The following is a 21,986-nucleotide window of genomic DNA, read 5'->3' on the forward strand; positions in this document are numbered from 1 at the left end:
AGACAACTAATGACACCTGCCTCTGATTGAGAACCATACTAGGCCGAAACATAGAAATAACCAAAACCTAGAAAAACAAACATAGACTGCCCACCCAACTCACACCCTGACCATACTAAATAAATACAAAACAAAGGAAATAACATTCAGAACGTGACAACAGAGGTCAAACATTTTCTGTAAGTCTTCACAAGGTTTTCACACACTGTTGCTGGTATTTTGGCCCATTCCTCCATGCAGATCTCCTCTAGAGCAGTGGTGTTTTGGGGCTGTTGCTGGGCAACAGGGACTTTCAACTCCCTCCAAAGATGTTCTATGGGGTTGAGATCTGGAGACTGGCTAGGCCATTCCAGGACCTTGAAATGCTTCTTACGAAGCCACTCCTTCGTTGCCTGGGCGGTGTGTTTGGGATCATTGTCATGCTGAAAGACCCAGCCACGTTTCAACTTCAATGCCCTTGCTGATGGAAGGAGTTTTTCACTCAAAATCTCACGATACATGGCCCCATTCATTCTTTCCTTTACACGGATCAGTCGTCCTGGTCCCTTTGCAGAAAAACAGCCCCAAAGCATGATGTTTCCAACCCCATGCTTCACAGTAGGTATGGTGTTCTTTGGATGGAACTCAGCATTCTTTGTCCTCCAAACACGACGAGTTGAGTTTTTACCAAAAAGTTCTATTTTGGTTTCATCTGACCATATGACATTCTCCCAATCTTCTTCTGGATCATCCAAATGCTCTCTAGCAAATTTCAGACTGGCCTGGGCATGGACTGGTTTAAGCAGGGGACACGTCTGGCACTGCAGGATTTGAGTCCCTGGCGGCGTAGTGTGTTACTGATGGTAGGCTTTGTTACTTTGGTCCCAGCTCTCTGCAGGTCATTCACTAGGTCCCCCCGTGTGGTTCTGGGATTTTTGCTCACCGTTCTTGTGATCATTTTGACCCCACGGGGTGAGATCTTGCGTGGAGCCCCAGATCGAGGGAGATTATCAGTGGTCTTGTATGTCTTCCATTTCCTAATGATCGCTCCCACAGTTGATTTCTTCAAACCAAGCTGCTTACCTATTGCAGATTCAGTCTTCCCAGCCTGGTGCAGGTCTATAATTTTGTTTCTGGTGTCCTTTGACAGCTCTTTGGTCTTGGCCATAGTGGAGTTTGGAGTGTGACTGTTTGAGGTTGTGGACAGGTGTCTTTTATACTTGATAACAAGTTCAAACAGGTGCCATTAATACAGGTAACGAGTAGAGGACAGATGAGCCTCTTAAAGAAGAAGTTACAGGTCTGTGAGAGCCAGAAATCTTGCATGTTTGTAGGTGACCAAATACTTATTTTCCACCATAATTTGCAAATAAATTCATTAAAAATCCTACATTGTGATTTTCTGGATTTTTTTTCTGATTTTGTCTGTCATAGTTGAAGTGTACCTATGATGAAAATTACAGGCCTCTCTCATATTTTTAAGTGGGAGAACTTGCACAATTGGTGGCTGACTAAATACTTTCTTGCCACACTGTATATCAATGATGTTGCTCTTGCTGCGGGCGATTCCCTGATCCACCTCTACGCAGATGACACCATTCTGTATACTTCTGGCCCTTCCTTGGACACTTTGCTATCCAACCTCCAAACGAGCTTTAATGCCATACAACACTCCTTCCGTGGCCTCCAACTGCTCTTAAACGCTAGTAAAACCAAATGCATGCTTTTCAACCATTCGCTGCCTGCACCCGCACGCCCGACTAGCATCACCACCCTGGATGGTTCCGACCTAGAATATGTGGACATCTATAAGTATCTAGTTGTCTGGCTAGACTGTAAACATCTCCAATCCAAAATCAAATCTAGAATCGGCTTTCTATTTCGCAACAAAGCCTCCTTCACTCACGCCGCCAAACTTACCCTAGTAAAACTGACTATCCTACCGATCCTCGACTTCGGCGATGTCATCTACAAAATGGCTTCCAATACTCTACTCAGCAAACTGGATGCAGTTTATCACAGTGCCATCCGCTTTGTTACTAAAGCACCTTATACCACCCACCACTGCGACCTGTATGCTCTCGTCGGCTGGCCCTCGCTACATATTCGTCGCCAGACCCACTGGCTCCAAGTCATCTACAAGTCCATGCTAGGTAAAGCTCCACCTTATCTCAGTTCACTGGTCATGATGGCAACACCCACCCGTAGCACGCGCTCCAGCAGGTGTATCTCACTGGTCATCCCTAAAGCCAACACCTCATTTGGCCGCCTTTTCTTCCAGTTCTCTGCTGCCTGTAACTTGAACGAATTGCAAAAATCGTTGAAGTTGGAGACTTATCTCCCTCACCAACTTTAAACATCTGCTATCTGAGCTGCAGCTGTCCATAGTCCATCGGTAAATAGCCCACCCAATTTACCTACCTCATCCCCATACTGTTTTTATTTATTTACTTTTCTGCTCTTTTGCACACCAGTATCTCTACCTGCACATGACCATCTGATCATTTATCACTCCAGTGTTAATCTGCTAAATGGTAATTATTCGCCTACCTCCTAATGCCTTTTGCACACAATGTTTATTGACTATTTTTTATTTTTTATTTTATTTTTATTCTACTGTGTTATTGACTTGTTTATTGTTTACTCCATGTGTAACTCTGTGTTGCTGTCTGTTCACACTGCTATACTTTATCTTGGCCAGGTCGCAGTTGTAAATGAGAACTTGTTCTCAACTAACCTACCTGGTTAAATAAAGGTGAAATAAAATAAAATAAAATGCTGTTGACCCGGATCACTGGTTGCTGCGGAAAAGAAGGCGGTCAAAAGGGGGGTGAGTGTAACGGATGTGAAATGGCTAGCTAGTTAGCGGTGGTGCGCGCTAAATAGCGTTTCAATTGGTGACATCACTTGCTCTGAGACCTTGAAGTAGTGGTTCCCCTTGCTCTACAAGGGCCGCAGCTTTTGTGGAGCGATGGGTAACGATGCTTCGTGGGTGCCTGTTGTTGATGTGTGCAGAGGGTCCCTGGTTCGCGCCCGGGTATGGGCGAGGGGATGGTTTAAAGTTATACTGTTACACCGGCGCCGACAGAGATGGCCGCCTCGCTTCGCGTTCCTAGGAAACTATGCAGTTTTTTGTTTTTTTACGTGTTATTTCTTACATTAGTACCCCAGGTCATCTTAGGTTTCATTACATACAGTCGAGAAGAACTACTGAATATAAGATCAGCGTCAACTCACCATCAGTACGACCAAGAATATGTTTTCCGCGACGCGGATCCTGTGTTCTTGCCTTACAAACAGGCCAACGGAATTGATTCCAGGCAGCGACCCCAAAAAACGACTTCGTAAAAGAGGGAAACGTAGCGGTCTTCTGGTCAGACTCCGGACACGGGCACATCGTGCACCACTCCCTAGCATTCTTCTTGCCAATGTCCAGTCTCTTGACAACAAGGTTGATGAAATCCGAGCAAGGGTAGCATTCCAGAGGGACATCAGAGACTGTAACGTTCTCTGCTTCACGGAAACATGGCTCACTGGAGAGACGCTATCCGGGGCGGTGCAGCCAACGGGTTTCTCCACGCATCGCGCCGACAGAAACAAACATCTTTCTGGTAAGAAGAGTGGCGGGGCGTATGCCTCATGACTAACGAGACATGGTGTGATGAAGGAAACATACAGGAACTCAAATCCTTCTGTTCACCTGATTTAGAATTCCTCACAATCAAATGTAGACCGCATTATCTACCAAGAGAATTCTCTTCGATTATAATCACAGCCGTATATATCCCCCAAGCAAGCCGTATATATCCCCCAAGCAGACACATCGATGGCTCTGAACGAACTTTATTTAACTCTTTGCAAACTGGAAACCATTTATCCGGAGGCTGCATTCATTGTAGCTGGGGATTTTAACAAAGCTAATCTGAAAACAAGACTCCCTAAATTTTATCAGCATATCGATTGCGCAACCAGGGGTGGTAAAACCCTGGATCATTGTTACTCTAACTTCCGCGGCGCATATAAGGCCCTGCCCCGCCCCCCTTTCGGAAAAGCTGACCACGACTCCATTTTGTTGATCCCTGCCTACAGACAGAAACTTAAACAAGAGGCTCCCACCGCTGAGGTCTGTCCAACGCTGGTCCGATCAAGCTGACTCCACACTCCAAGACTGCTTCCATCACGTGGACTGGGACATGTTTCGTATTGCGTCAGATAACAATATTGACGAATACGCTGATTCGGTGTGCGAGTTCATTAGAACGTGCGTTGAAGATGTCGTTCCCATAGCAACGATAAAAACATTCCCTAACCAGAAACCGTGGATTGATGGCAGCATTGCGTGAAACTGAAAGCGCGAACCACTGCTTTTAATCAGGGCAAGGTGTCTGGTAACATGACCGAATACAAACAGTGCAGCTATTCCCTCCGCAAGGCTATCAAACAAGCTAAGCGTCAGTACAGAGACAAAGTAGAATCTCAATTCAAAAGCTCAGACACAAGAGGCATATCTCCCTCACCAACTTCAAACATCAGCTATCCGAGCAGCTAACCGATCGCTGCAGCTAGACATTTTCTATTGGTAAATAGCCCACCCATTTTCACCTACCTCATTCCCATACTGTTTTTATACTGTTTTTTTTTTTTTTCTTTTTTACTTTTCTGCTCTTTTGCACACCAATATCTCTACCTGTACATGACCATCTGATCATTTATCACTCCAGTGTTAATCTGCAAAATTGTATTATTTGCCTACCTCCTCATGCCTTTTGCACACATTGTATATAGACTGCCCATTTTTTTCTACTGTGTTATTGACTTGTTAATTGTTTACTCCATGTGTAACTCTGTGTTGTCTGTTCACACTGCTATGCTTTATCTTGGCCAGGTCGCAGTTGCAAATGAGAACTTGTTCTCAACTAGCCTACCTGGTTAAATAAAGGTGAAATAAAAATAAAAAATAAAAATAAACAGTCAATCACGGACTACAAGAAGAAACCCAGCCCAGTCACGGACCAGGATGTCTTGCTCCCAGGCAGACTAAATAACTTTTTTGCCCGCTTTGAGGACAATACAGTGCCACTGACACGGCCTGCAACGAAAACATGCGGTCTCTCCTTCACTGCAGCCGAGGTGAGTAAGACATTTAAACGTGTTAACCCTCGCAAGGCTGCAGGCCCAGACGGCATCCCCAGCCGCGCCCTCAGAGCATGCGCAGACCAGCTGGCCGGTGTGTTTACGGACATATTCAATCAATCCCTATACCAGTCTGCTGTTCCCACATGCTTCAAGAGGGCCACCATTGTTCCTGTTCCCAAGAAAGCTAAGGTAACTGAGCTAAACGACTACCGCCCCGTAGCACTCACTTCCGTCATCATGAAGTGCTTTGAGAGACTAGTCAAGGACCATATCACCTCCACCCTACCTGACACCCTAGACCCACTCCAATTTGCTTACCGCCCAAATAGGTCCACAGACGATGCAATCTCAACCACACTGCACACTGCCCTAACCCATCTGGACAAGAGGAATACCTATGTGAAAATGCTGTTCATCGACTACAGCTCGGCATTCAACACCATAGTACCCTCCAAGCTCGTCATCAAGCTCGAGACCCTGGGTCTCGACCCGCCCTGTGCAACTGGGTACTGGACTTCCTGACGGGCCGCCCCAGGTGGTGAGGGTAGGCAACAACATCTCCTCCCCGCTGATCCTCAACACGGGGGCCCCACAAGGGTGCGTTCTGAGCCCTCTCCTGTACTCCCTGTTCACCCACGACTGCGTGGCCACGCACGCCTCCAACTCAATCATCAAGTTTGCGGACGACACAACAGTGGTAGGCTTGATTACCAACAACGACGAGACGGCCTACAGGGAGGAGGTGAGGGCCCTCGGAGTGTGGTGTCAGGAAAATAACCTCACACTCAACGTCAACAAAACTAAGGAGATGATTGTGAACTTCAGGAAACAGCAGAGGGAACACCCCCCTATCCACATCGATGGAACAGTAGTGGAGAGGGTAGCAAGTTTTAAGTTCCTCGGCATACACATCACAGACAAACTGAATTGGTCCACTCACACAGACAGCGTCGTGAAGAAGGCGCAGCAGCGCCTCTTCAACCTCAGGAGGCTGAAGAAATTCGGCTTGTCACCAAAAGCACTCACAAACTTCTACAGATGCACAATCGAGAGCATCCTGGCGGGCTGTATCACCGCCTGGTACGGCAACTGCTCCGCCTCAACCGTAAGGCTCTCCAGAGGGTAGTGAGGTCTGCACAACGCATCACCGGGGCAAACTACCTGCCCTCCAGGACACCTACACCACCCGATGTTACAGGAAGGCCATAAAGATCATCAAGGACATCAACCACCCGAGCCACTGCCTGTTCACCCCGCTATCATCCAGAAGGCGAGGTCAGTACAGGTGCATCAAAGCTGGGACCGAGAGACTGAAAAACAGCTTCTATCTCAAGGCCATCAGACTGTTAAACAGCCACCACTAACATTGAGTGGCTGCTGCCAACACACTGACATTGACGCTGACCCAACTCCAGCCACTTTAATAATGGGAATTGATGGGAAATGATGTAAATATATCACTAGCCACTTTAAACAATGCTACCTTATATAATGTTACTTACCCTACATTATTCATCTCATATGCATACGTATATACTGTACTCTATATCATCGACTGCATCCTTATGTAATACATGTATCACTAGCCACTTTAACTATGCCACTTTGTTTACTTTGTCTACATACTCATCTCATTTGTATATACTGTACTCGATACCATCTACTGTATGCTGCCCTGTACCATCACTCATTCATATATCCTTATGTACATATTCTTTATCCCCTTACACTGTGTATAAGACAGTAGTTTTGAAATTGTTAGTTAGATTACTTGTTGGTTATTACTGCATTGTCGGAACTAGAAGCACAAGCATTTCGCTACACTCGCACTAACATCTGCTAACCATGTGTATGTGACAAATAACATTTGATTTGATTTGATTTGACATGCATCTGTGTGTGTGTGTGTGTACTGTACCTCCGTCGGGCAGGTTAGCCCAGTAGATGACTCTGAAGCCGAGCAGGATGCCGTTGAGAGCGTCTTTAGGAGGGGTCAGCCAGGATAGAGAGATAATCTCTGGAGACGCTGCTGTCGCCTGGACGTTCTCTGGAGGCCGGCTGGGAACTGTCACAACCAGGGAGGAGGAAAAACAACATTGTTTCCTCAGTCTCCAAACAAGTAGAATGAACAGAAGAGTTTACTGAAGAGATGAGAATATTGAGATACTCTTGGAAGTGAACTTCATAATGCCAAGTGTTTTGGGACCAAGCCTTCATCGGGTATGTTTTTAGCCATGACAAAAATGACCAGCCATGCATGACAATACTGAACATGTGATAGACAGTCTCACTACACCAGCAGTACCAACATCATCCACAAGATGTCGATAAAATTCCATCTTGGGAGTTCACTTTCTTCAGAGACAAAACATCAGCTGTTTGACCCTTGATGCACCACAATACTGTAGAATACCCTAATGTTTGAAATCAGTAAGATTTTCACTGTCCACGATATTATTACTGATAGCTAAAGGCAGACTGTGTGTTTGTCCTCCTCACCGTCCTCCAACGTGGTAGAGATGACCTCCTGGGAGGAGGGTCCTGTCCCAGCGCTGTTGCTGGCCTGCACCACCACCCCATACTGGGTGAACTTTTTCAGGTTGTCCAGGGTGACGCTCTCACTGTGGTCGTTGTCCCCCGTCGTCTCCATGCTGATGACGTTGAACTGGTAGTTCCCCCCGGTGCTGAACTCCCTGTAGCCCACCTGGTAGCCACGGATCGCCCCGTTCTGGAGGTGCATCTTAGGGGCCTGGTGAAGGACGGAGAGAGGGAGGGAAGAGAGGGGAAAGTACATTTAGATATTGGGGGACATCTTCTTGAGGACAGAATAATGGTTGTGGCCCTCGATGACCTGATATGTAACAGACCATGTAACTAGTAGACCACTGAGCTACAGTAAGTTCTTCTCAGTCCTGATGGAATTGATTGAACATATTTTACCCTCCAGGAGACTCTGATGCTCTGAGAGGAGAAGGCTTCAAGCTGCACATCTTGTGGGGGACCATCAGGAGCTAGAAGGAAGAACATACATCAAGGTCATTCAGATGTGAGCTACTGTCAGTTGAGTAGAGGAGGTGCAGGATGGCAGAAATGAGTCAGCAAAGGAATTAAACTATCCAGTCTGAGTGTATTCTGAAGATTATTCCAGGGTTAAGTCAAAGATCCTAAGACATGGAAGGCTAAGGTTCTACAGTATCTTTGGGTAGACCAGAGTATTTGGTCTCAGATGGCCCAGCCCACTTGAACAGTAATAAAGATGGAGGTCATGTTTATGAGAGGTCATGGGGGACAGAGTCAGAAGAGAAGTGAGAGAGAGAAGTGCTGTATGGGGATTGGGAGGAACCACCAAAGGGAATGGGAGCAATTTACAGAGGGGCTGGCCAGTGATCTATTGACCGCAGTGTGACATTTACAACATGGTCTGCTAATTGAAAAGTCCCGCTTTTAGTGCAGGGTCAGCGTGTGTTCAATTATGCAACGGAGACAATGGAGCTGATGTCACTCTGCTGTTAATGAATTGACTTCCTCATCCCCATTACCCTCTTTTCTACCTCTTTCATCCTAGTCACTTATGTAGGTCTTTCCTTTTGCAGTTCATCATCCTGCCTGTTTGCCTGCTTTGCCTTATGTATTTATGTAGTGCAGCAGTCTAAATGTGTATGTACAGTATAGCTACGCATGTCTGTGTGTGCTTGCCTTGTTGTTGTTGTATGTCTGTGTCTGCATGCTGTGTGTGTATACATATGACCAGTGCTGGTCTAATACCTGCTTCGTCTGTGGTGATCGTGAGTTCGTTGCTGGCCTCACTCTTGCCGATGTGGTTCTTGGCGAACATGCGGATGCTATATGTGGAGGAGGGGTGCAGGTCTATGATGGTGGCCTGGTTGAGCTGGGGAGACACGTCTTTGGTCCTTTGGGCCATTTCCCAGGAGCCTGTGGGGCCGGGGTCAAGGTTTATAGGGGTTAGTGAGGACCACTAAGTGGGGCTGTAGGTCAAAGCTAAGTGCATTAGTCTGCTGTATTGAATTATACTGAGAAAAATATAAAATATAATTAAAAATCTTTATCTGGAAGACAAGAGGAGCACATTCAGCTTAACATGAGGATACAGAGAAGAATTTAAATCAGGAGAGACCTTAAAAATACACAAGAAGTGAAAATATTTGTATTCTGTGCCATACAGAAAAGATAACTATTGTTTGTCTTGTACCTGATTTGTTCTTGCACTCAATGTCGAAGCCTGTGATTGGGCTGTTTCCATCGAAGCCCATGGTCCAGCGGAGGGCGATGGTCCTGTCCTTCACCTCTCTGATCTCCACCTCAGGAGGGTCCGGAGGCTCTGAGGGACACCACAAAGTCACAAACAAGGTTATACAACGCTAGGGTGTTGTTTATGCATCATTACCCTAATTGTGGGGTTATATTTTGTATTTCATTATGTTTTCATGACAATTGTCAGTGGTAGGCAGCTGTACCTTGCACTGTTAGCTGAATGATCCCCCTGTCTTCACCATAGGAGTTGATGGCATGACAGGAGAAGAAGCCAGAGTCTTCCCTCACTGTAGGCCGGATCTACGGGAAGGGGAAAAAGAGAGTCAACTACATAGATGAGGAAATACATGGAAAATACACATTCTGGGCTATATCATTCACAGACAGGGCTCATGATGAGCCATCATCAAACCTGTCTACAAACTGACGAACTTAGTGCAGGCTTTTGCTACAACGCTTTGCTCCGAGCAAATGCCCTGCATACCCAGTAGTTCTCCACCTGGCCTCAGCAGAGGTAACTGGGAATAGGGCAGCACCATTCCACTGGTGTGTCTGTATACCTGCAGGGTGGAGATGACCTCGTCGGCCACCTCTTTGACGGTGACGACGTAGCGGTGGCTGCTCTCCGGGTTGATGATGCGCTCTTCCTTCTCCCAGCGCACCATGATGGGTTTCTCCCCGTGGGCCGTGCAGCTCATCCTCTTCTCACTGCCCTGCGTGGCCAGCGTGGTGTTGGGGTATGACGTGATCATGGCTGGGACTGGAAGGGAGAGAGAAAAAGGGGAGGAAAAGAGAGAGCGAGCGAGACAGACAGACAGACGGACAGAGAGAGAGAGAGAGAGAGAGAGAGAGAGAGAGAGAGAAAGAGAGGAGGAGGGAGGGAGAAAGATAGAGAAAAGAGTAGAAGGGACATGTTACATTAGTTATGAAGTAAGACAGGCTGAACATAAACAAGTTTAGCCATAATCCAATTCCAGTTGGACATCATAGTGATACCTGTCACATGGAGGGTCGTTAAAAGACGGGAACAGTGCAACGAATCAAATCTCTCTGTTCAAATGACACTTAATTGAGTCATAGTATGGCTGACTTCAGTGGTTGCATTCTGGTTTACATTCTGCAGACATTGCTCCAATTTCTAACATAAAAGACAGTGAACGCCATGCTTCTTGTTGAACTGTGACAACAAACATCTTATGACAACAAGCAGCCAAGGCTTGGATCTGAGAAAATCCCTATTGGCCGGTCCCTGACAGCACACTAGGACAGCACACTACACACACTAACGACTCACACACACAGCTCATTACCCCCACAACCGAGTGTGTAATGACACATACACACACGGCTCCTGTGATATGATGGAAAGTGTCAGGCGAGGGGTCGCAGATGTTTAAGCTTCATCTCTTATTCATTCCCCAGCCATTTTGAGCCACGCTGCAGAAAAATAAGGTTGATTTATTTTGCATGAAAACTATGAATTTTTAGTGAGATGCACTTGAAGTAGTGGGGGAAAAAGAACTCCACACCCTTTCGGTAAATGTTAGCGTTTTGAGCAACGGTAGTCTCATTGTGCCATTTAAAGTGGCTCCGAGGTGCAAAGTTTACCCCAGACAGAGACTGACACTACACTAATGGGTTAATCATAAACTATAATGAACTGTTAAGACCTCAACCACTACACTCTTAGAAAAAAAGGTGCTATCTAGAACCTTAACGTGTTCTTCAGCTGTCCCCATAGGAGAACCCTTTGAAGAACATATTTTGGTTGCAGGTAGAACCCTTTTGGATTCCATGTAGAGAACCCAAAAGGGTTCTAAGAGTGTAGTATTACCATGATTATGACAGAGGTAAGCTCAAACTAGCCTAGCTAAGACTAACATCATGATGAGATCAGGTGAGAGCCATCCAATGGGACACGACAGTGTTGATGCGTAGTCAATGAAACGCCTATTGTACAGAAGGACTACATGAGGTGAGGTGGCCATCACTCAGCGGGAGATCACACAGACAGGACCAATGTAATCAGTGTGTGAGTGAGAGAGTAGCACAGCTGTGTCTGTCTGCCCCGAGGCACATGCCACAGTGCCAGGCTGTTTCATGGGCCTGTAATTGCTGTGTCGTTGTATTTTTTAAATATCCGGCAGAATTATGGGTAGAGGAACATGGCTCTGGGGGCAGGGGGGCGAGGTGACTCCTCCACTGGGAGACTCAAACATTGGACAGCCACTCATTTTTTTATTTCACACAGTGCACTACATAAACACACATGCACACAGTTTAATTAGCAGTACTGACTGATATGTGTGTCTCTAGCTGACAGAGTAGAGGTTAGGAGAGCCCCGTTTCTGAGCCTGAAGCCCAAAGGGCAACAAACATGATGCATGTCAGCCTGCCTCACTAACTGCCTGCAGGGAATTCTGGGATGTTCTGCTCCCGCTAGACAAAAGCTGCAGCTCCCCCTCCCAGGCTCCCTTTCACCTGACCAGGTTACCATGCCAACTAGCATCGGACAATCTATATCTCCCTCTCCCTCTTTCCCTCCATCCCTGTCCTCAAAGGAGGCCATTTATAGTATCCAGGAATAGAACATGGAGCAGCCATTGATTTTCTACAGGACCGTGATTACATTATCCCAGCCCAGAATGTCGCAATGCAGACTCAAAATAAAAACAGGAATATACAGTACCAGTCAAAAGTTTTGACAAACCTACTCATTCAAGGGTTTTTCTTTATTTTTATTATTTTCTACATTGTAGAATAATAGTGAAGACAGCAAAACTATTAAATAACACATATGGAATCATGTAGTAAGGGGGTCTCCATCAGCCTATCCTCCGGATACCATCCTCAAACCAACGGGCAGACGGAACGCCTGAATCAAGAAATATGGTAGTACCTTCGCCAACACTGCACCCACCAACCACACGAGTGAGGTTGCTATCTAGCCTGGGCCGAATATGCACAGAACTCCCTGGTGCATTCCTCACTCCATCTCACTCCTTTTCAGTGTGTCCTTAGATACCAACCCCCCGTGTTCCCATGGGAGACAGAGCCCGGAACTGTGCCTGCCGTCGATGAGTGGTTTCGACGGAGTGAGCAGGTTTGGGAGACCGCACATCGGCACATAGATCAAGCCTCCCTCTCCCAGAAACGGTTCGCTAACCGGCGTCGCCAACCTACTCCACTCTTCCACCCTGGGCAACATGTGTGGCTCTCAACCCGGGACATCTGGCTTCGTGACCCCTGCAAAAAGTTCAGTCCCCGGTTAATTTGTCCCTTCAAAATAACACACAGCATCAATCCTGTCACCTACCATCTCCAGTTGCCCCGCCATTACCGGATCTCCTCACCCTTCCATGTGTCCCTTCTCAAGGGCTGTGAGGTACAGCCCTCTCCATCCTCCAATAGTGCACCTTGGCACACCCCCTCTGCTTGATGTCGGCGGTGCACCGGCTTATTCCGTCCAGGCCCTCCTTGACTCCAAGCGCCTGGGAGGTCGCATCCACTACCTGGTGGATTGGGAGGGGTACGGACCCGAAGAAAGGTCCTGGGTCCCTGCCCAGGACATCCTCGAACCAGCCATGATCCTGGCTTTCCACCGTAACCGTCCTGAGCGTCTAGCTCCACGTCCCTGGGGGAGGACCCTTGCTCAGCTTCCTAGGCCTTCAACATACACTCAATTAGTATTTGGTAGCATTGCCTTTCAATTGTTTAACTTGGGTTAAATGTTTCAGGTAGCCTTCCACAAGCTTCCCACAATAAATTGGGTGAATGTTGGCCCATTCCTCCTGACAGTGCTGGTGTAACTGAGTCAGGTTTCTAAGCCTCCTTGCTCACACACGCTTTTTCAGTTCTGCCCACAAATGTTCTATAGGATTGAGGTCAGGGCTTTGTGATGGCCACACCAATACCTTGACTTTGTTGTCCTTAAGCCATTTTGCCACAACTTTGGAAGTATGCTAGGGGTCATTGTCCATTTGGAAGACCCATTTTCGACCAAGCTTTAACTTCCTGACTGATGTATTGAGATGTTGCTTAAATATATCCACATAATTTTCTTTCCTCATGATGCCATCTAGTTTGTGAAGTGTACCAGTCCCTCCTGCAGAAAAACACCCCCACAACATGATGCTGCCACCACCATGCTTCACGGTTGGGATGGTGTTCTTCAGCTTGCAAGCCTCCCCCTTTTTCCTCCAAACATAACGATGGTCATTATGGCCAAACAGTTCTATTTTTGTTTCATCAAACCAGAGGACATTTCTCCAAAAGTTCCATCTTTGTCCCCATGTGCAAACTAGTCTGGCTTTTTTATGCCAGTTTTGGAGCAGTGGCTTCTTCCTTGCTGAGCGGCCTTTCAGGTTATGTCGATATAGGACTCGTTTTTACTGTGGATATAGATACTTTTGTACCTGTTTCCTCCAGCATCTTCACAAGGTCCTTTGCTGTTGTTCTGGGATTGATTTGCACTTTTCGCACCAAAGTACGTTCATCTCTAGGAGACAGAAAGCGTGCGTCTCTTTCCTGAGCCGTATGATGGCTGCGTGGTCCCATGGTGTTTATACTTGTGTACTATTGTTTGTACAGATGAACGTGGTACCTTCAGGCATTGGGAAATTGCTCCCAAGGATGAACCAGACTTGTGGAGGTCTACAATTATTTTTCTGAGGTCTTGGCTGATTTCTTTAGATTTTCCCATGATGTCAAGCAAAGAGGCATTGAGTTTGAAGGTAGGCCTTGAAAGACATCCACAAGTACACCTCCAATTGACTCAAATTATGTCAATTAGCCTATCAGAAGCTTCTAAAGCGATGACATAATTTTCTGGAATTTTCCAAGCTGTTTGTACTAGCGTCCCACCACGACAACATCCAATGAAATTGCAGAGCTCGAAATTCAAACTACAAAAATGTTAATATTAAACATGAAAATACAAGTGTCTTACATCGTTTAAAAGCTTAACCAAACATGTTGTCAGATTTCAAAAAGGCTTTACGGCGAAAGCATACCATGTGATTATCTGAGAACAGCGCGCGCATACACCAGCATTAAAAACATTTTTCAAACCAGCAGAGGCATCACAAAAATCAGAAATAGCGATAAAATAAATAACTTACCTTTGAAGATCTTCCTCTGTTTGCAATCCCAAGGGTCCCAGCTACACAACAAATGGTCGTTTTGTTCGCTAAAGTCCTTCTTTATATCACAAAAAATTATTTAATTTTGATTCAGTAATCCACTCGTTCAACATGCAGACAAAGGAATCCCAAAAGCTACCGGTAAACTTCGTCCAAACAAGTCAAACAACATTTCTAATCAATCCTCAGGTACCCTGATATGTAAATAAACAATAGAATTTAAGACGGAATGTAGTAGTATGTTCAATACCTGAGATAGATGACGAAGTGCGTGCCCTCATTCACAAGACTAGAGTCCTCCTGAGGGACACCTTGAAAAACTACAGCTACTTGCTAATTTTTCAAAACACAAGCCTGAAACCCTTTCTAAAGACTGTTGATATCTAGTGGAAGCCATAGGAACTGCAATCTGGGAGGAATTATTTTGAATATCCCATAGGCTGGCATTGAAATGGCCTCTGACCTAAAAAAAAAGGGTTTTCGCCTGCCATATCAGTTCTGTTATACTCACAGACATTATTTGAACAGTTTAAGAAACTTCAGATGGTTTCTATCCAATGCTACCAATTATATGCATATCCATATCCAGTTTACTTTGGGCATGTCAGTCATCCGAACTTCCGAATACTGCCCCCTTGCCCAAAGAGGTTAAAGACACAGTCAACTTAGTGTATGTAGGGGCCTCCCGGGTGACGCCGTGGTCTGCAGTGCTAGCTGTGCCACCAGAGACTCTCGGTTCGAGCCCAGGCTCTGTCGCAGCCGGCCGCGACCGGGAGGCCCATGGGGCGGTGCACAATTGGCCCAGCGTCCGGGTTAGGGAGGGTTTGGCCAGCAGGTCTTGTCTCATCGCGCACTAGCGACTCCTGTGGCGGGCCGGGCGCAGTGTACGCTGACCAGGTCGCTAGGTGTACAGTGTTTCCTCCGACAAATTGGTGCGGCTGGCTTCCAGGTTGGATGCGCACTGTGTTAAGAAGCAGTGCGGCTTGGTTGGGTTGTGTTTCGGAAGACGCATGGCTCTCGACCTTCGCCTCTCCCTAGTCTGTACGGGAGTTGCAGCGATGAGACAAGACAGTAACTACCAACAATTTAAAAATAAATGTAAAAAACTTAGTGTATGTAAACTTCTGAGCCACTGGAATTGTGATACAGTGAATTATAAGTGAAATAATCTGTCTGTAAACAATTGTTGGAAAAATTACTAGTGTCATGCACAAATTAGATGTCCTAACCGACTTGCCAAAACTATAGTCTGTTACAAATTTGTGGAGTTGTTGAAAAACAAGTTTTAATGACTGTATATTCGAAGCTCTGTTTTTCCTGTAATTTAATCCTCCCGTGTATCATAGTTTTTGCCTGCCTCACTAACGATGCCTTTTGCCTATTCCCTGCCTGTACTATCGGATTTCCTGTTGTCAACCTATTGCCTGATCTCCCGGACGACATTATTTTTCTGCCTGTACTGTTGCCTTTCTGGACCCCCTGTGTATGACCTTCTGCCTGCCCTTGGACCCAGCTACCTGCCTCCTCCTGTGTATGACCTTCTGCCTGCCCTTGGACCCAGCTACCTGCCTCCTCCTGTGGTCCTTTACAAATAAACACCTGCTGCGCCCTGCGCTTGAAACCAGCTCTGTCTCCCATCATGTTCATTACAAAGGCTTAGATTGGCTACTTTGAAGAGCCTAAAATATAAAATATATTTTGATTTGTTTAACACTTTTTTGGTTACTACATGATTCCAGACAAAGACATGAATAATATTGCATCAGGTTGTCTTACCAGCCAGGCTTATATACATTCAGGTCCATAAATATTGGCACCCTTGATAAAGATGAGCAAAAAAAGACCGTATAAACAAAATAATACAAATATTGAGCTATATTGTATGCTAAAAAAAGGGAAAATATACTATTTTATACTAATAAGAAAGTCGATTTTTTTATTTGTTATTATCAATTTCATAAAAAACATCTAAATAAAGATAGGAGTCAAAAGTATTAGCACACTTGTTTTCAATACTCCAGCACTCTCCCTTTGCAAGGATAACGACACTGAGACTTTTTTTTCTAAAATGTTTTATGAGATTGGAAAAAACGTTGAGAGCTACAGTATCTTAGACTATTCCTCCATACAGAATCTTTCCACATCCTTGATATCCTTTGTCTGCTCTTATGGACTGCCCTCTTCATGTTTTCAATGGGGTTCAAGTCTGGAGACTGAGATGGCCATTAAATTTTTTGATTTTGTGGTTAATTTACAATTTCTTTGTGGAATTTGATTAGTGCTTGGGGTTATTGTCTTGCTGGAATATCTACTTGTGGCCAAGTGTCAACCTCTTGGTAGAGGTAACCTTGTTTTTGGCTAGTAATTTTGACCTCTATCTTTTTTGTCACTTGTTAAGCAAATTCTCTTTCTCTGAGAAATTGTATTAGTATGAAATAATATAAGCACATTATTTGTATTATTATTTATTTGATTGTCTTTTTTTCTTATCATTATCAAGGGTGACAATAATTATGGACCTGACTCTAAATCTACCATACATATGCCAGATGTGAAATATACAGCAGGCCTACATGTCCACCATCTTATGCAGTCAGTTGAAACAGACAACAAAACATCCCGTCTCCTACCAACCTTTTTATTTATTTTTAATTATTTAACCTTTATTTAACTAGGCAAGTCAGTTAAAGAACAAATTCTTATTTACAATGGCGGCTTCCAAAAGCCAAAAGGCCTCCTGTGGGGACCGGGTCTGGGATTAAAAATGAAAAATCAAATACAAATATAGGACAAAACACACATCACGACAAGTAAGACACCACAACACTACATAAAGAGAGACCTAAGACAACAACATAGCATGGCAGCAACACATGGAAACACAGCATGGTAGCGACAACATGCCAACAACATGGTAGCAGCACAACATGGTAGCAGAACAAAACATGGTACAAACATTATTGGGCACAGACAACAGCACAAAGGGCAAGAAGGTAGAGACAACAATACATCACGCGAAGCAGCCACAACTGTCAGTAGGCCTACATGTCCACCATCTTATTCAAAACTTCCCGTCTCCTACCGTCCTTTTCGTTTTTTTTATGACACCATTGTACCATCATCCACATGCAGTACATTTAATCATATCCATATCTACTCAGCATGGACATCTAACAGTAACATTAACTTATGACTGTAGATTCCAGGTCGAATAGATAGCCGCAGGCATCCGGCTCCGTTTACCCCACCAGAGTGAGTGTCTGGCTGTGGAATGTAGGCCACAGGGTGCCCTGGTTGGATGACTGGGCCATGGGTGTGAGACGAGAACAAGACAAGATAACTCCCAACAGGAGCCCACTGCCCCTGGGGCATTGTGTGTGTGTGTGTGTGTGTGTGTGTGTGTGTGGAGTGGATAGGTAGAGGGGAGGGCGGTGATGGCACAGATTTGACTGGTTCACTGGGTGCTAGCTCCACTCACTGCACCAAAATAATTCCCTTAGCTGCACAATTGGGTTGGACATTGAGCATGATGCTGAGTATATGTCTGCAGACAGGCTGCTTTGTGTGGGTAGTTGGAGGGCTGAAACAAGGGAAGGAATGAGAGAGAGAAAGCGAGAGTGAAAGAGAAAATAATTCTTACTTCAGTCTGAGGGAAGCGGTCTGATTGGGTGATTGGGAGGTTGGCGACCAGGCGACAACACTGTTTTTCTAAAAAAGTCTCATTATGTGCGTGCTCTCATCATTGTGTCTCAGTGTGTTACGAGTGTGATGCTCTTAATTGATCCTAATTGGCACTGATAAACATTGAGTGGCTGTTGACCCACTAATAGAATAAACCTACTCTGGATTAGTGATGCATCCAGTCAATTGCATCAGTGGAGGTAGGTATACGGTAGAGGAGACTAGTCATTTAGACATGGGAATGGGTTCAAATCCTGTTGTTGCCCTCAGCTGCACAAAATATAAATAAAGACATGGATAGTTTTAAGTAAGGTAGACTTAAGTATTAAGGTGTCTAGTCAATATGCCAAATATTGTGAATCTATCATGAATAAAGAGTGAATAATGTGAGCACGCACTCTCGCACTCTCACACACACACTCTCACACTCTCGCACTCTTACACACACACTCTCTCACACACACACACCCGCACACACACAGAGCTGTGAAAATACTGCTATTGCGACACAAGCAATTTCTGCTGACTGTGGGTGTCTGACATCGTTCACATACGAGGATGCATGGTGTATTATGGTTAGGCATTAGCCTATGCACAGACACTAATCACAATAAAAGTGTTTCACTACGACATCACAATAGCGGCAATTCATTTCCCTGTGGGTCCGCCACAATAGCCTGGCCGAATGGAATCTGTCGAAACCACTGAATTACAGTAGCAGCCTGCGAGGGTCATGATTCTTCAGTAATGACCATGATTCTTCAGTAATGGCCTGTGTGTGTGTGTGTGTGTGTGTGTGTGTGTGTGTGTGTGTGTGTGTGTGTGTGTGTGTGTGTGTGTGTGTGCACATGCATGTGTGTGCCTATTAGTGTCTTTTCCAGAAATACAACCAGGTAAACTTGTGAGCGGGTTAACCCAGCCAAGAGCTCATCCAGTACTGTATATCACCTGACCACTTTACAGCCAGTCAGTTCCAGTGTTGCTGTAATCGTCTCCTAAGCCACTTAAGTGGCAGCAGCTTCTCCAGCAGCAGTGGTGTCATATAGCCTGGATAAACACACACCAGCACAGTGCAGAGTGTACTGCATGCTACATGTTTACTGTCTATGAAGAGGAAGGCACAGTCTGGTGTGTGTACAGTATGTAACATTACACCTGCTCAGAAGAGGACAGGTTCAGTGGGTTAATGAGGGTCTCGTCTGGCACAAATGCACTGATCCACAGGAGACCAGGGAACAAGGCTCCCAGGGAGGCTCAGGTTCCAGAGAGCCAGACACAACCAACACCCTGACCACACAACCACCTGCACAACGATCAAAACAACAACCTGAACCTGACACTCCGGGAGCTGAGCTCAGCTGAGGAAGAACACTGACATACAGGCTCACAAACAGACACACAAACACTACAGAGGGACATTAATAACAGGTTGTGTGTGTGTGTGTGTGTACACAGGAAACACTCGAAGCAGCCTATGTCCAAACAATTTACCCGGGGATGCAAATCGGCCACTGCTGTGGGTACTCTGCTGTGTGTGTCTAGACATAAGGTTTTAGCTACTGTAAGTAAATGAGTGTGTGTGTGTTCTGTGTTTGTAAGTGTATGTGTCCTGGTACATGTATTGTGTGTGTCTGTGTTTGTGTGTTGGTAAGTGTACGTGTCCTGGTACATGTATTGTGTGTGTGTTTGTAAGTGTACGTGTCCTGGTATATGTATTGTGTGTGTGTGTTTGTAAGTGTACGTGTCCTGGTACATGTATTGTGTGTGTGTTTGTAAGTGAACGTGTCCTGGTATATGTATTGTGTGTGTGTGTTTGAGTAAGTGTGTGAGAGTATTATATGACTGACTGAGTCAGAGAGACTGGTTCGGCAGTCTCAAATGGAGGTTGCTATGGAACATTTTCAACGCTGCAGGAGCTGTGTTTATTTTGCTTTATTCCGGAACAATGTGGACCGCCCTGACTTTCAACGCAGCAACTGTTTGCTTGCAGAGGAATACAGGGTCGAGGTGGCTTCTCTTAGAAAACAAGTAGCGAACCTACACAAGCTACTTGGGAATCCACGCCTGTCTACTTATTATTTTTCTTCTACCCCAGTAGCAGGACGCTGTTCTGGTCTGGTGGAAGTGTCGCCCCAGTGTCGGCTCTCCACAGCCAACTGGTCGGTACTATGCATGGATCCCTCCCCGGAGGGGCCTCCCCCTTCCCTGAAGAATGGAGCTAGCAGGATGCTCCTGGATGATGGGGGATGTTCCCGTTCTCGACCCAACCAACCAGCCATGGAAATATGTCACTCATCATGTATCATGGAGATACTGTATGTCACTCGCAGTGGAAGTCGAAAAAAAACATCCTCTGGCAGAGAGGGCCTCCTTGGAGATGTTAAGTCCGGACCGGACACAGACCAGAAACAGCTTTGCTGCCCTGGATCCAGAGGTTCCGGCGCCTTCTGCCCTAGTAGTGTGGTCATGTACCATAAAGAGGGATTTAGGAAAATTACAATTGGCTCAGAACATGGCAGCATGGCTGGCCCTTAAAAGTACACAGGGAGCTAACATTAATGATATTTTTATAGAACCTTTATTTAACTAGGCAAGTCAGTTAAGAACAAATTCTTATTTACAATGACGGCCTACCAAAAGGCAAAAGCCCTCCTGCAGGGACGGGGGCTGGGATTAAACATTTTAAATAAATTTAAAAAAATATTGGACAAAACACATCACGACAAGAGAGACAACACTACATAAAGAGGGTCCTAAGACAACAACATAGCATGGGAGCAACACATGACAACACAACATGGCAGCAGCACAGGGTACAAACATTATTGGGCTCAGACAACAGCACAAAGGGCAAGAAGGTTGAGACAACAATACATCACACGAAGCATCCACAACTGTCAGTAAGAGTGTCCATGATTGAGTCTTTGAATGAAGAGATTGAGATAACTGTCCAGTTTGAGTGTTTGTTGCAGCTCGTTCCAGTCGCTAGCTGCAGCGAACTGAAAAGACAAGAGACCCAGGGATGTGTGTGCTTTGGGGACCATTAACAGAATGTGACTGGCAGAATGGGTGTTGTATGTGGAGGATCAGGGCTGCAGTAGATATCTCAGATAGGGGGGAGTGAGGCCTAAGAGGGTTTTATAAATAAGCATCAACCAGTGGGTTGGGTATACAGAGATGACCATGATATGCATGTCAATCTCTAATGGCTCAAAGTGGAAGAGAGATTGACTTCATCACTACTTGTTTTTGTAAGAAGTGTTGACAAGCTGAATGTACCAAGCTGTCTATTTAACTTACTAGCACACAGCTCAGACACCCATGCATACCCCACAAGACATGACACCAGAGGTCTCTTCACAGTCCCCAAGTCCAGAACAGACCGTGGGAGGCGCACAGTACTACATAGAGCCATGGCTACATGTAACTCTATATAGGGCTGTTCTTATGCACGATGCAATGCGGAGTGCCTGGACACAGCCCTTAGTCATGGTATATTGGCCATATATCACAAAACCCCCGAGGTGCCTTTTGCTATCATAAACTGGTTACCAACATAATTAGAGCAGTAAAAATAAATGTTTTGTAATACCCATGGTATATGGTTGGATATACCACGGCTTTCAGGCAATCAGCATTCAGGGCTCGAAACACCCAGTTTATAATTTGTATTCTAGACATGTAGTTGTGTAATAACATTATATGATGTACTGTTTTATCTTTTGTTTTATATATAACGTAAGTGCCTTAATGTGTTTGGACCCCAGTAAGAGTAGC

At 45.4% G+C, this 21,986-nt stretch overlaps 1 protein-coding gene across 1 annotated transcript in view; it reads right to left on the minus strand.

The window, feature by feature from the left end:
- The window catches only part of LOC115135869 (cell adhesion molecule DSCAM-like), a 134,245-nt gene that overhangs the window by 26,687 nt on the left and 85,572 nt on the right, over window positions 1-21,986 (minus strand). The window contains exons 10-16 of the mRNA XM_029671022.2: window positions 9,948-10,147; window positions 9,591-9,687; window positions 9,326-9,454; window positions 8,881-9,048; window positions 8,056-8,126; window positions 7,615-7,864; window positions 7,034-7,180 (exon numbers count right to left, since the gene is read on the minus strand). Coding sequence (XP_029526882.2) covers window positions 7,034-7,180; window positions 7,615-7,864; window positions 8,056-8,126; window positions 8,881-9,048; window positions 9,326-9,454; window positions 9,591-9,687; window positions 9,948-10,147 — 1,062 coding nt within the window. The remainder of the gene's footprint in view (window positions 1-7,033; window positions 7,181-7,614; window positions 7,865-8,055; window positions 8,127-8,880; window positions 9,049-9,325; window positions 9,455-9,590; window positions 9,688-9,947; window positions 10,148-21,986) is intronic.

Source organism: Oncorhynchus nerka, linkage group LG10 (genome assembly GCF_034236695.1).
Source record: "Oncorhynchus nerka isolate Pitt River linkage group LG10, Oner_Uvic_2.0, whole genome shotgun sequence".
Taxonomy (NCBI): domain Eukaryota; kingdom Metazoa; phylum Chordata; class Actinopteri; order Salmoniformes; family Salmonidae; genus Oncorhynchus; species Oncorhynchus nerka.